Raw genomic sequence first — 15,595 nt, 5'->3', positions numbered from 1 at the left:
ATAGCTAGAGCGAGTTCAGCTGAATTCGTTAATGATGTCAACGGTTAATGGTTTAACTATTTAACAGGTAACGGTGACTTTAACAGTGGTTATATATAGCCCATATCACATACATATAAGCAAACTCGTTTCTTGCAATAGATAGCTAGAGCGATTACCTATTCGTTAATGAAGTCAAGCCGTTAACACTTTAACCGGAAACAGTATCTTAACAGTGGCTGTGTATAGCTAATATCCCATAAATTTAAGCGAACGTTTGAATTTGTTTTTTGAAATAAATAGAGCGATTATTTTGACCGAATATGTTACTGAATGCGATCAGTTAACCTCGTAATTGCTAACAGCGAATGTCTCTAACCTATATCTCATACATGTAAGGGAACTTTCTTTTTTGCAACAGATAGCTAGAGCAATTACCTCGGCCAAATTCGTTAACGGAGTTAATCCGTCAAAATCTTCATGAGTACCGGTTACTTTAACGGTGGCTATTCATATCTCAATATGAAACTATTTCGCGCGATTCTCTCTACTGTCTTTGTCATAGTTTCTTTGGCTTATTTTTTTCTACGTGTAAACTGAAGGACGCTAAAACAATAGTAGTTTTATTAGAATTTTTCTGTTAATTTTGTATTAGAGAGATAAATTTTCTTACAGCTGTGTTATTAAATTTAGCGAATTTCTTTCCACAGTTTCTTGGAAAAAATACAGAAACTGATTATTGTGAGGCAGTTTCCTTAATTTTAACAATTTCCTTTATTCGTAGTTACAAAAAGAACTCTGGAAGAAATGATTTGAAGTAAATCGGGTGACACTTCTTTCTTCTAAAAATCAATAAAACAATACAGTATACACAACGTCCATGAAAATAAGAAAAAAATACACTGCTAATATATACATAATTTACTAACCTGAATTGTAACCAAAGCGATTTTTATGACCTGTACAACAAATTTACATGGAAATCTTCTTTTAGCTTGCCATTTTTCAATAGGATTCATGAAAAAGAACCGTAATTTTCTTCGCATTTTGTCTTCTGCTTGTGTCGAGCCTGTTGTCCCATAGTTATATACCAAAGATGGTATATGCATCGACGGAGGGGCTTCTTGAGCTCTCAACATTGTTAAAGCCTCAATTTCTTAAAAAGAAGAAAAAAACAATCATTAGATTAATATCAAATAAATTCGCCTTTACACATCATCAGTATACACAAAAGGACTAATATATAATAGATAGATAGATAAAAACAGCAAATGCATTGACTGACTCACTCATCAACATATCTCCGAAGCTACTACGCATGGAACCTTCAAATTTTGTGGAAATATTTCCCGTGCACCCTAGACTGTACATATGACGGGGTTTTGCGCAATACGTATTCTAAGGGAAGATGGGAGGCTTTGCAACAGCTTTTCTAAGCTTGGGGCTCCTCCTCATTTACCTAAGCTCCAATCTGTGTGTTCGCACTCGCTGATTACAATTACTTCTTCCCCTGATGAAGTGAAATTAATAATTTCCTTAACACCATCTCGCCGTTCTTCTGGTCCAGACAATCTCAATCACTTTTTCTCTGTAACACAGCGCACTCACTTGTCCATCCTTTATCATTGTCATTTAAAAGATGATTCTCGGAAGGTGCCTTTCCCAATCTGTGGAAGGATTCCAATATCATACCCATCTTCAAATCTAGAGATAGTAAACAAGTTTCATTCTACAGACCTATCTCTCTTCTGTGTCGATTCATTGTGAGAAAATTGTTAAAGATAGAGTACACAACTTTGTCAAACCTTTTTTTTTTTAAGTGGCTTTCAGCATGGTTTCCTACCTAGACGCTCGTCTTACAAATTTATCAGTGTTTGTCACTCATGTGTCCCAGGCATTCATGGCTAATTCCTAGCCTGATGTAGTTTATTGTGATATATAGAAGCACTTCGACACCATAAACACCCAGCTGCTTCTTTACAAACTCTCTAATAGATATAACATTCATGGCAAGATCACCTCTTTCCTAGATTATCTCTCAGGGAAAAAACAACGGATTCATGTCTCCGTTTAGCCCCGTCTTATCCGGAGTGCCTCAATGGAGCGTGCTAAGTCCACTTTTGTTTTAATTGTATATGGACGACTTACCTAGCATCTTCTCGACCTCGTCATCAAATATATTGCTTTTCGCTGGTAACTGTAAACTCTTCAGAGTTGTTAACATTTTAGACGATACTTGTTCAGTGCAAGCTTATATAGATATGTTATGCAATTGGTGCTCTACCTGGAATCTGTCTCTAAACCCCAATAAATGTACTACAATCTCTATTTCCTTACCAAAAAAAAAAAAAAAAAAAAAAAAAAAAAAAAAAAAAAATCTTCGACAGATATATAATGTTAACAATGTACTTATCAAACACGTATCATCTAAAAAAGAAAAAAAAAGATCTAGGTGTTGTCTTTGATGAAAAACTCTCCTTTGCGGATCACGTCAGTTCGACCTCATCCAGAGCTATGAAACTACTTGGTCTACTTTTTAGATTTCCAGAAATACAAGGTCTTCCCTTACGATATTTTATAAGACTTTTATTTATCCGATTATTGAATATTGTTCATCTGTATGGAACATGGCAGTACCTACTAATCTATCTCGCAATGACTCTGTATTAAACTTCTTTTTCGTCATTATTAGATTTAGAATTCCCGAGTTACGTAATTACTCGAAACAAGAAGTAAAGTCATTAATGAATTTGTTCCCCTGCCAAATGACGCCACGGAGCTGATTTATTTTACCTACATAAGATCATCAATGGCAAAACTGATTCTGAATTTTTACTATAGTAGATTAACTTTCGTGTTCCTCGGCGACGAATTCGCTCTCTCAGTTTGATGAGACACCCTAGATTATCGTTTGTAAAGCGCTCCTTGTTTTATAGACTAGCACATGATTACAATATATTGTCAGCAGGATGTAATAGTTTTACCTCTGAGAGGAACTTCAAAACTCAGTTGATGAGAAACTTGTATATAGAGAGATGGAACTTTTTCTATATTTTATACCTGTTTTCTTTTGTTTTCGTCTTTATGTTGTACAGTTTCAGGTAATTGACCAAGCGCTGTATGAAAGTTTGTGAATAAATAAATAAACAGATAATTCCGGCAAAAATAAAATAAAAGTTCCTTCGATTACAATTTGGCGTCCTTTTCAGCACGAGGCTATATGAAATGTGAACCCATAGCTTAATGTGGAATTCAAACCACATGAGTTTCTACTCGGAATCGAACCCAGGGCTCCCATGGCCAAAGGAAAGAAAATACAGAAATCTAGCTATTATCAGGTTAATTAACAACCTTACTCTTGGGCATACTATGGATATCCAAAGCCTCTTTTCTGTATCCCCAAGGTGTCCCAAGAATATCTATTTAAATTTTCTTAATTCAAAAATGATTTTAGTTGATTGTTCCTTCAGTAGAAACCAGGGTTGGCTAGTTTAAACCAGCTTTTTTTTCTTCAAAAAACCCAACTGGTTTAAACCAAAAAACGAAAAATGTTCGTAAAATCTTGATGAACACACATTTCTGGGTTATCACGTGTCACTCCCGCATATTATTCTTATTATATTCAGACCTAAATTCCCCATTCATTACTCAAAGATATTATATTTAAAAAGCAACTTTTTTTAAATAAGTTTATGAATGTTTCGTTTGTGATTTTTTTTATAGTTTATTATTGTTATGCAATTGCAACAAAAGGACAATTATTAATATTGTTTCGTTTTAATAATGTTTACTAATGATAAAAATACATCGAAATGCGTACATTTTTTTTGGGGGGGGGAGGATCATACAAACCCTTTGAGAGGCATTTATTGAAATCAGAAGTATATTTGGTATATATTTATGTATAAATGGGTCAGACCCAAAGTGGACTCAAATAATTCGTATCTTGATTCACTTTACTTACTGATATGCAAATTAAGTCGTTATATTTCTTTAACTTGAACTAATAAAAGTCGTGGTGAACTAACTTGGACTTAATTAGTTCTTCTGTACTCTGCAGTATTTTGAAATTATCCATGTGTAATTCTCTATAATGGTTTCACTTGTGCAACTGTTTATCTTTTTGTCCTTCTCAAATGACTCTTGACAATTAGACAATTATATTAAAAGTACGTAAAGATCTAACGTGGGTTCCTGTCACCAAGGCATGGCGCGTCCTCAGATTGCGGATCGAGGAAAAGGCCTCTAGATATAGAGGTGAGCTGTGAATATACTGAATAACCAGTCGCGGACAGCCGGCTAGGAGTGGTCCTCCAGCTTGGGGTTTGGGTAAACCTCATCTTGTATATATATATATATATATATATATATATATATATATATATATATAAAGTTCAGAAATACTCACAAAAGCCTCGGACAAGGACTGATAACTTGGCACGACCTCAGCAAAATCATAATTGATGTCCGGTCGTTTAGAGGGGCTGATTGTGACACTGATCACTACCTGGTAGCAGCGATAATACGAGAGAGATTATCGTTGAATAAAGGTATTGTCCGAAACGGAGAGATTCAATTTAAAGAAATTAGAAGAGAGCCAGGTAAGAGAGAGAAACCAGATTGAAGTTTCGAATAGATTCTCGGCTTTAGAAGATTCAGAGTGCACTAATGTTGAGGATACCTGGATTAATATTAGAGATAGCATTAAAAGTTCAGCAATAGAAAAATTGGGACACGCGGAAATACGTAGGAACAAACCATGGTTCGACCAGGAATGCATAAAACTAGCAGAGAAGAGAAAACAGGCAAAATTACGCTGGCTACAAAATCCGAATGAAATAACTACACAAAATTTCGCAGATATCAGGCGGGAAACTTCCAAAACTTTTAGAACAAAGAAACGCGATTTTCCCAAAGCTAAAATTAAGGCACTTGATCATAATAGTAAAAATAAAAACATCCGGGATGTATAAGGGGTTCAGCGAATTTAAGAAAGGCTATCAACCTCGTGCTTATATATTAAAGAAATCGGACGGTACAATTCTCACTGGTACGGATAGCATCTTAAATAGATGGAAAGATTTCTTTGACGATTTGTTTAACAAGCAAACCAAAAACTAGTGTGCGTGGAGAAGAGGAGATACACAGCGCAGAACTGTATATTCCAGAACTCAACCGAATAGAAGTAGAAACCGCTATAAAGAAATTAAAGAAACACAAATCTCCGGGTGTAGATGAAATTCGGCTGAGTTAATTTTAGCTGGTGGCGAAAAATTGTGGAACAAGATACACAAACTCATTCTCCTTATCTGGAACAAGGAAGAATTACCACAAGAGTGGAAAGAATCAATCATTGTTCCAATGCGTAAGAAAGGCGACAAATCTGACTGTAATGATTATCGAGGCATTTCTCTTCTGTCAACATCTTATAAAATCCTTTCAAATATTCTATTTGCAAGATTGACCCCATACGCAGATGAAATTATTGGAAATTATCAGTGCGGATTTAGACAAAATCAATCAACTATCGACCAAATATTTACCATTCGCCAAATACTCGAAGAAAAGTGGGAATACAATACCCAGTACATCAACTATTTATTGATTTGAGAAAGGCGTACGACTCAGTTAGGAGAGAAACATTATACAACGTTCTTACAGAACTCGGAATATCGAGAAAGCTAATTAGATTAATTAGGATATGTTTAAATTAATCCCAAAGTAAAGTCCGGGTAGAAAAATTTTTGTCCACGAGCTTTCATGTCGAAAATTGCCTGAAACAAGGAGATGCGTTGTCGCCATTATTACTTAACTTTGTTCTGGAATACGCTATAAGGAAAATCAAAGATAGCAGCCAGGGCCTACAGTTGAACGGTATTCACCAGGTTATGGCATATGCTGATGATGTAAATTTAATAAGGGATGATAGGAGAACAATAAAAAGAAATGCAGAGATCTTATTAAACGCTTGCAGGGACATGGGTTTAGAAGTAAATGCAGAGAAAACTAAATACATGGAAGTGCGTCGGGACCATAATACAGCAAATTATAAATGCGTTAAAATATTAAATAACACTTTTGGTAAAGTGGATAGTTTCAAATATTTAGAATCAATATTAACAGAGGAAAATCATATCCAGGAAGAAATTAAATGTCGACTAAAAGCAGGGAATTCGTGTTATTATTCGGTTCAAAATCTCTTGTCGTCACGAATTCTGTCGAGAAATTTGAAGCTTAAAATATACAAAACGATAATCATGCCTGTTGTTCTGTATGGTTGCGAAACATGGTCACTTACTCTGAGGGAAGAACATAGACTGAAAGTATTTGAGAACAAGATCGTGAGACGAATATTCGGTCCCCCAAACCTCCCGCTCAAGTACCATAAAAACATCCAAAACAACAATAAATAATCAAACCACTACTATAAAGTTAAAGTAAGAAGGGGGAAAAAATTAAAAAAAAAAAAAAACACTCAGCACTAATTATAAATCAGTGCAGCATGACAAAAATAAATAATAAACTACATCTCAGCAAGACAATAGAACAACCAGCAAACCAAATACTTTGCCAAATACTCGTAATCTTGCCAAATACTCAAATGCAAAACAAATCAAGAATAAAAGTAATATCAATTAAAAAATGAAAACACTCACCGTTTCGCCATAGGAGAACATTCATGAATAATGAACTCAAATTGCTGATTCCACACACGAAAAAATAAGATAGCAAGAACACATTCGCAATACTCAACTTCACATTACTGAAAAATGTTCCTTTCCGCACAGACGTCGATTTATTAAAGCGAGCACACTTGCTATTATTACAAACAAGAAAAACCAATAAACTCCCACTTTTACCATACGTCGGAAATATCTTCAGCCTTCGACCACAACCATGACAGGTTTTCTCTAATTCAATTAAACCACACAGTGCTGCAAAGCGATATGAGTTAATATCCGAATCTAATACAAACTTATTTAAAAACGACAAGTTCAAATTCATTGTATTAAATTCATGAAACCGTTTCCCAATCGCATCTGCTTACTCGATCGTCACCATGAAACGAAAATTCAATTACGCGCTCCCCGCATGCCACCAGCACACACATACAAGGAGAGAGAACATGTGATATTACAGTAACAAACTAACATATGACTGTACGGAGATACCTACTGGGAAAAATATGAACTACCATCAATCTTTGAACTAAGGACGTCACACGAAAGGCACGAACAGTTCCAGGAAGTGACTAAACCTATAAGAACCGATTAAAGTCACTGTTAGAGTCAAAGTAAAGACTTGCCGATAAATGAAGAAGATATGATAAAAGACATTGCAATTAAAAAATAAAAATAGGAGAAAATGTTTAAAATAAGCCTAACCTGTTAAGCACGGATTCGCCCATAAAGTAGCCAATAACCACAGTATACAAAGTCAACTGAAGTGAAGTGCCTGAAGTCAGTGTACTAACTCATAACGCGCAACCACAGAAGTATCAAGAGTAAAGCAATTCATATATTTGTGAAATTTATGTTAAGGTTCCGAAGTCCCGTCGCGATTGCAAGCTGAAAATTTGCAAACTTTTCGGGGAAGAATTGGTTAAACACAGTTGTTCTAACGTGTAATAGAATAAATATATTAGTGTTTAAGGAAATATAAAGAAACTTACCTTTCCAAATGTAATGCACGAATCAAACGTGTAAAATGTCATTAGGAAAAAGCGGCAACAAATGGAAGCTGCGAGGGTGCTCGATTGTCAAAGGAAAAGGTGCTATATTTTAATTCATGATGGCATGATGAAGTGAAATGCTAAGTAAAAAGGTACATAATGCTACGAAGGAGGGTACAAAGAGTCACAAAGCTGTGTCACACTCAATGCATGTATTTTTATGCCATATTAAATGTTTCTCCACTATCCTCGTTTATGCACATACCCACCGTCGATGACAAGCCTCCTACCTAAGCACGCATTCACTCGCCACCACTTCAGCTCGCCCACCTGCTGTCCTGAATCAGCGAGATAATATTTGTGCTTCTTAGTGGGCACCGAGCACAAGTTGGTTGAGGATCTTAAGTTGATTCGTATTTTACACCCAATTTTCCTAAAATCAATTTGCACCAAGTAATGTAACACCTACCTTAACGAACATTTTCTAACGCAGTAAGATGGATTTCGTGTTAAGAAAAGATAATCATTTCATGAATGTAAGCCCCTCCCTAAAAAAAGTGTGTGCCATGAAGACGATAATTGATCCACAAACAAGCATTAGCATGGTATGGTACAGTAAAGTAGGTTGGGTTAGGCTAATAGCTTAGGTAACTTCAGGATAGTAGACTAGGTTAGGTTAGAATAGTAAATGAATAGAGTAGATTACGTTGAGTTAGTAGATTAGGTGTTTATAGTTAAGGAGCCGTACTTCCCATTTAGGGAAGGACGAGAAACGCCATACTTTCAGGAATTATTCATTGACTATCTAGGATGTTAAAAAGTAGGTAATAGACTGAGTTCTTGCCCTTGTACTTAGGGTGTTTAGGCAGTGCAACAGTAAGATGTATCCTCGTGCACGGGAGATGAGAAGTAGCTGTTCTTAACTATTAGGTTAAGTTATTGCTTGTAACTTGTATTAAGTTGACACTTACAAGACACTGCAATGGTTTTCGTAGTTATACGAGTTTATATAGCACTTGTAATGATTCCACATTAATAACATTACACCTACAAACATAAAATACAGCTTCCCTACACAGTACAGAAACAATCTACAGGCAGAAAATAGGAGTACTAGTCTTTCAGTTGAACTGAATTATTTTAACTGTGCTATATCACCTGTCATGGTTTGAGACTATTATCCCTAACTTGTAAACATAAAATCCAACTTTACTACACTGTGCAGAAATATTCCCTCACGGATGTCATTACCTAATGTGGCATGTTTCATATGCATTTACTCAATTTAACCGCAAAATTACTACTTTAATGACAGACACTAAATTTCTTTTAAATCATTAATATTCCTTCCTTGGATCATCGAGTTTTAAAAATATTCTGACACTTTTTGGAAAAAAATTATGACCATATTAGTTTCACAGAACCGATTGATTTTTTTTTTTTTTTTTCATTAAACATAATTTCGGATACTCACCATCTTCACTTTCATTCACCCCAGACCAGGATCCAGATTGACGTCTCCCATCATTATTGTTAGTAGTGCACTGAACATGACTAGATTCGTTAATTGAGTATTCCGTGTTATTACTTGTAAAATCTTTGTGTGTTACGCTCATTCTTATGGTTAAAGCTGCAGTTACAATAAACAACCGCTATGTTACATTATAATCTAATTGTTTACCAACACTTACAAGAAATGCACATTACTCAGCAACTTAATTTACTTCATATGTTTACCACTAACGTCATTCTGCCTTGCATTGCATTTGCACATTAACAGACTGCTCGTTTCAGACAGACGACATGAGTTAAACAATACGATAGGCTTACACAAATATTACGTCACTCTCACATGCTACTGTCAATTGTGTAGGCCGCCCCCTACACGAATATTTTAATTTCCAAATACATTTTACAGAAAATGTGTACGGCACCAGAAATAAAATTAGTATTCACACTGAAGCGCCTGACTGTGTTACTGACACATTATTGAAAACAAATGAAGTCCCACCCGCGAAAATATCTGAACTGATGCCTTGCATAGGAAGTACGGCCACAAAGAAAACAAGATTTTATGTTATTTTCTCTGTGGTACGGCAAAACGTTATAAATAACAAAACAGCTTATACAGTTAAAGTATTAAACCCTTTTTGAGTCAGGTGACCAAGGACATGGAACATATACGAGTATGCAAAATACAAGTACGTATATTTCTAGTCTTTCGATAGGTAGTCTAGCTATTCCCAATTCAATTGTGGGAATGATACAAATGGAAATTTTACGAATAAAATGTACATTCAGAAAGCAGAGATGATTTAAGTAACATTTTATATGTGCAGATCAAATTTAAGCCCACCACTCGAAATAATTGATGAAAAATTAATTATTTTGCTAATTTGCTATTTATTCCTTTCCAGAACATTTACATTGGGACACATGACATGTAGGTTCACTTTTGGCACACCATTGGAAATAATTGTTGAACAAACGTAATTCTTTCACTTATTACCTTTTTATTGTCCGTTAAAAGATTTGAGCTGGACGACATCAAAATATCTCACTTTGCATAGATAAAATTCAAGAGGGCCACCAGTAGTAATTGTTGAAAAAGTACAATTCTTAGCCTTTATTTAGCTACCGGAGGCCAGTTTTTCTATTTATATTTATATATTTGTTTTTACAATTTCCTACTCACATTAGGTCGTTTTATCATTCAATACGCTCGGTTAGTTTAGTTTAGGTTTTACTTTCTTTTTTACGATTTCCTACTCTTATTCGGTCGTTATATAATTCAATGCGTTGAATTAAGGTAGGTGAGGTTTTGTATCAGCGACATCAGAAAATTCAAATTTTCATCATCCGTTACTCAAACATCCATTGCTAGTCATCACGATCAACTCACTTCTGTAAATCATCCTGTTTTCGGCTAGTTTTGGCCTCACATCTCTAAACTGTTACCCAAATCCTTGACGATTTATTTATAAATACATATTCCGGGTGTATGACACGAAAAAAAGCTCTGTTAGGTAACCATTAAGAAGCATGAATGCTATCTGACCGAATCAGGGCAGGAAAAAGCTGGTGGTCCGCGTGAAGTTGTGCCCGAAAGGAGCAGGCGCTCAGCGATGGTGATTATACGTTTAAGCGAAGCGGTTTTTGGCAAGGATACGAGTTTCAATAGCACTTGTCATGGTTTCACACTAGTAATGTTCCAGATATAAACATAAAATTCAGCACTTGTGCACTGTGCAGAAGTATACTGGTGGTGGATAATAGCATCTCATAGAGATATATTTATAAAGAACAAATTTTTGAAGGCGATAGTATTAAATACAATGTAATGAACTCGTATTTTAGGTTTACAAGTGTAAAACCATTACAAATACTTTACGACGCATAAAGTGAGTGCATATGCGAAATGACACTTAGATTCTATTTTATACTGGCAGTGTATTTCTGCAAAGTATACAAAAGCTGTATTTTATGTTTACAAGTGGAGCGCTAATAGTGTCAATCGATGACAATTGCTACTGCGACTCGTATTACTGCCAAAACCCACTTATTTTAGTACCGTCGCTTACATGTATATTCACGATCTCTAACGCGACTGCTCCCCTCGGACGAACCTTCTCGGTAATGTGCGAACCCTCAACTTCTCCCTGCACCGATTCGGTTAGATAGCATTCGTTTTTTTAGTAGTCACCTAGCGCACGTTGTTTTGTGTTTTGCACTGCAGTTTTTTTTTTTATGCCAGACTTCCTATTTATACGCAAGTTGTACAAGAATTGTAATTTTTTACAATTACTTGTGATGATCCCCTTAAATATTATCTATGCCAAGTGAGATATTTTCACATCGCCTAGCACAAATCATTTTGAATACAATAAAAAAGTTAGTGAAAGAATTATAACTTTTCAAGATTTATTTATCTTGATGTGCCAAAAGTAAAGTTGTACGGAAAATACATCGGAACCTTTCATGTATTCTAAAGCAGAAATACGAAATGGAAAGTGCGCTCTTTACATACAAGGTTATAGAACTCTGGTCCGCGTACGCATTGAAGAGTAATAAAGGAAATAATCAACCTTGAGACTAACCCATTTTCACCCGCTATCGCTCGCTGGATATTGTTATGTGAATAGAGTATTGAGCTCTGAAAAAAAAAAAAAAAAAAATCCTGGATACTAATCTACCTATAGCTATGTGCACAGACCACCATTCTAGAACCTTCCACTCTTTACCACATAGTACTCCATAAGGAAGACATGATAAAGTGAAGTGCTGTGTCAAGGCAGTGTACAAAGTGATCTTACAGGTGTCGCGAAGCTGTGCAACGCAAAGCATATATTATATGCACTATGAAGTGTTTTTCCACTAATTCGTTTATGTATATACCCACCGTCGCTTACGTGCCTACTTACGCAAACGTTTGGATCTCCCTGTTGTGATCCTGCTCTGACTCGGTTAAATAGCATTCGTGCTTTTTAGTGCACACCACGCAGAAGTTGGTTCGTGTTATATCTACCCCTTTCTATACCATACCTTGCATTTCTTCCTGCAAATAGTTTCCTAATTTATTCTTCATTCTTTTGTTAGCGGGTGTCCATTCCCTGTTTGGCACTCGTAAAGTTGAAATGCGTCACCGGAAATAATTATTTAAAACTTATAATTCTCTAGCTGTCCCTTCGATTCCCGTCGGGAGCTCATGTGGTACGGATTCCACGTTAATCAGTAGGTCCCATCTCATATAGCCTCGCTGCTAAAAGGGACGTGAAACTGAAAATTAACTCAACTCCCTAACTATCCTATCTAATGTCCTAATGTTATCTGTATTCTTTTCTTTGCGCTGCCACGAACGGCGTACCGATTCGTAACATGCCAGCATATACATGTGTTAAAACTCATAAGGAAAACACGTACCAACTTACGCTTTGTGGTCACTTCACGTAACACTACATTTTTGATGATTCAAAGCAGCTTGCAGCTTGAGCACATGTACAGGATGCAACTGTAGGCAGGAGGCTGACCAGTGAAGTTCGGTATTGATGGAAAGAAAGACAGGTACGAAAAGCATACACCAGTGTGGACTAGTAATCACTACAAACGGATTTGGATTTCAATTTCTTAGTAACCATGACACATTTTTAACGCTGTTTCTATTTTCTCTCTCTACATAAATAATTGTTTTGCACAGAACTATTTTCGTAGATCAGACGTAAATTTTCAAAAAAAAAAGAAAAAAGGGTGCGTATTTTTCATGTGCACTTAGTGTAGATCGATAGGATGGAGCGATTATAGTTTCTGTCAAACGAAATGAGTCAAATTAACAAGTCCGGTTTAAACTTTACTATATTGCCTGTACCAACATTCATATATGGTAAGGTACGGTTAGGTTAGTTTGTAGTTACTTAAATGTGGTTGTCTTACATACGTATGCAACCCCGATTTACCAACTTTAAAAGCGTCAATCGTATCAATAATTTCAAATTTTCGTACACATATGTTACCACAAGGGTAAAATAGTTATCAAATTTGCGCTGGTGAGGCTGGGAAAGAGCGGAAGCAGGCGAGTACCACACTCCATGCAGGGGCAGGCACTGTTCGAAGATTGTAGTATTTCTTTAAACGCGTGATTCAGTTATCAGTTTACTAGGAAACGATATTACAGTGTTCTGAGTGAGTATTTATATACATTAAATAGTTAGTGAAATTAGACTAAAAATACCACAAACAAACAAACAAAAATAAAAAGACACAGCAAGGGAGCTTTTGGTATTTTAATTTCTTTCTGGTAGAATGTGCAAGGCAATATGCAAGAAAAGACACTTTTTTGCAGAAAAAGACACTCGTTCAGAAACATTCACAAAAGCCTCGGACAAGGACTGATAACTTGGCACGACCTCAGCAAAAGAAAATGGACATGAGATTTGGAACTTAGAATATTGGAAGTCTTTATAGGGCAGGCGTGTTAAAATCCGTAACGAGTGAGTTAGAGTAATACAGGATGGTCCTAGTAGGAGTTCAGGAACTTAGGTGGGAAGGAAATGCATCTGTGAATTCCGGAAATTTTACGTTCTTTTACGGGGAAGGAAATAAAAATCACCAGTTAGGAACAGGGTTTTTTGTTCACAAACGAATATTACCAGTAATTAAACGGGTTGAATTTGTTACTTTCAACTTTCCGGACAGACATTCTTTTATTACTCTTAAGGGACGGTGGTGTGATATTATTGTTTTAAATGTACATGCCCCAACTGAAGATAAGGATCACGATATAAAAGACAGTTTTCACGAAGAAGTGGAACGGATATTTGACCAACTCCAGCGATACCATATGAAAATTCTATTAGGGGATTTCAATGCTAAGGTAAGGCGAGAGGATATTTTCAAAACAATTATAGGGAACAAAAGTCTGCATAAGGAAGGTAATGACAACGGTGTTAGGCTCGTGAGCTTTGCAACATCAAAAACCTAATCGTGAAGAGTACAAAATTCCCACATCGCGACGTTCATAAATACACTTGGACATCACCAGACGGAAAAACAGATAATCAAATTGATCACGTTTTAGTAGATAAAAGAAGGCAATCTAGCATAATTGATGTCCGGTCGTTTAGAGGGGCTGATTGTGACACTGATCACTACCTGATAGCAGCGATAATACGAGAGAGAGATTATCGTTGAATAAAGGTAATATTCTATGTCCGAAAACGGAGAGATTTAATTTAAAGAAATTAGAAGAGAGCCAGGTAAGAGAGGAATACCAGATTGAAGTTTCGAATAGATTCTCGGCTTTAGAAAATTCGGAGTGCACTAGTGTTCAGGATACTTGGATTGAAATTAGAGATAGCATTAAAATTTCAGCAATAGAAAAATGGGGACACGCGGAAATACGTAGGAACAAACCATGGTTCGACCAGGAATGCATTAAACTAGCAGAGAAGAGAAAACAGGCAAAATTACGCTGGCTAAAAGATGCGAATGAAATAACTACACAAAATTTCGCAGATATCAGGCGGGAAACTTCCAAAACTTTTAGAACAAAGAAACGCGATTTTCTCAAAGCTAAAATTAAGGAACTTGAACATAATAGTAAAAATAAAAACATCCGGGATGTATAAGGTGATCAGCGAATTTAAGAAAGGCTATCAACCTCGTGCTTATATATTAAAGAAAGCTGACGGTACAGTTCTCACTGATACAGATAGCATCTTAAATAGATGGAAAGATTTCTTTGACGATTTGCTGAACACGCAGCCAAAAACTAGTGTGCGTGGAGAAAAAAAGATACACACCGCAGAACCGTATATTCCAGAACCCAACCGAATAGAAGTAGAAACCGCTATAAAGAAATTAAAGAAACACAAATCTCCGGGTGTAGATGAAATTCGGCTGAGTTAATTTTAGCTGGTGGCGAAAAATTGTGGAACAAGATACACAAACTCATTCTCCTTATCTGGAACAAGGAAGAATTACCACAAGAGTGGAAAGAATCAATCATTGTTCCAATGCGTAAGAAAGGCGACAAATCTGACTGTAATGATTATCGAGGCATTTCTCTTCTGTCAACATCCTATAAAATCCTTTCAAATATTCTATTAGCAAGATTGACCGCCTACGCAGATGAAATTATTGGAAATTATCAGTGCGGATTTAGACGAAATCGATCAACTATCGACCAAATATTTACCATTCGCCAAATACTCGAAGAAAAGTGGGAATAGAATACCCCGGTACATCAACTATTTATTGATTTGAGAAAGGCGTACGACTCGGTTAGGAGAGAAACATTATACATCGTTCTTTCAGAACTTGGAGTACGGAGAAAGCTAATTAGATTAATTAAGATATGTTTAAATGAATCCCAAAGTAAAGTCCGGGTAGGAAAATTTTTGTTCACCAGCTTTCACGTCGAAAATGGCCTGAAACAAGGAGATGCGTTGT

The 15,595-nt window shown here is 36.0% G+C and overlaps 2 protein-coding genes across 4 annotated transcripts in view; one reads left to right on the top strand and one right to left on the bottom strand.

Annotated features, from left to right (window-relative positions):
- Positions 1 to 9,624, bottom strand: part of LOC145688258 (mucolipin-3-like) — an 89,750-nt gene extending 80,126 nt beyond the window's left edge. Inside the window, exons 1-2 of one of the 2 annotated variants that reach the window (XM_081762226.1) lie at positions 9,343 to 9,624; positions 909 to 1,135 (exon numbers count right to left, since the gene is read on the bottom strand). In XM_081762226.1, the coding sequence (XP_081618352.1) occupies positions 909 to 1,118 (210 nt within the window). In that variant the 5' untranslated portion in view covers positions 1,119 to 1,135; positions 9,343 to 9,624. Of the gene's footprint in view, positions 1 to 908; positions 1,136 to 9,125 lie in introns of both variants that reach the window. The other variant, XM_081762225.1, reaches the window with a different exon arrangement.
- Positions 9,625 to 9,716: 92 nt separating this feature from the next.
- LOC145688259 (cilia- and flagella-associated protein 100-like) overlaps positions 9,717 to 15,595 on the top strand; it is a 288,731-nt gene continuing 282,852 nt past the window's right edge. Inside the window, exon 1 of one of the 2 annotated variants that reach the window (XM_081762227.1) lies at positions 9,717 to 9,852. Coding sequence is in view for 1 of the 2 variants with exons in the window: in XM_081762229.1 (XP_081618355.1) it covers positions 9,823 to 9,852 (30 nt within the window). In the remaining variant the exon portion in view is untranslated. The remainder of the gene's footprint in view (positions 9,853 to 15,595) is intronic. The other variant, XM_081762229.1, reaches the window with a different exon arrangement.

This window comes from Thermobia domestica, chromosome 6 (assembly GCF_964235325.1).
Source record: "Thermobia domestica chromosome 6, izTheDome1.hap1.1, whole genome shotgun sequence".
In the NCBI taxonomy this organism is placed as follows: domain Eukaryota; kingdom Metazoa; phylum Arthropoda; class Insecta; order Zygentoma; family Lepismatidae; genus Thermobia; species Thermobia domestica.
The sequence above is the reverse complement of the archived record's forward strand: the minus strand, read 5'-3'. Positions and strand labels throughout refer to the sequence as shown.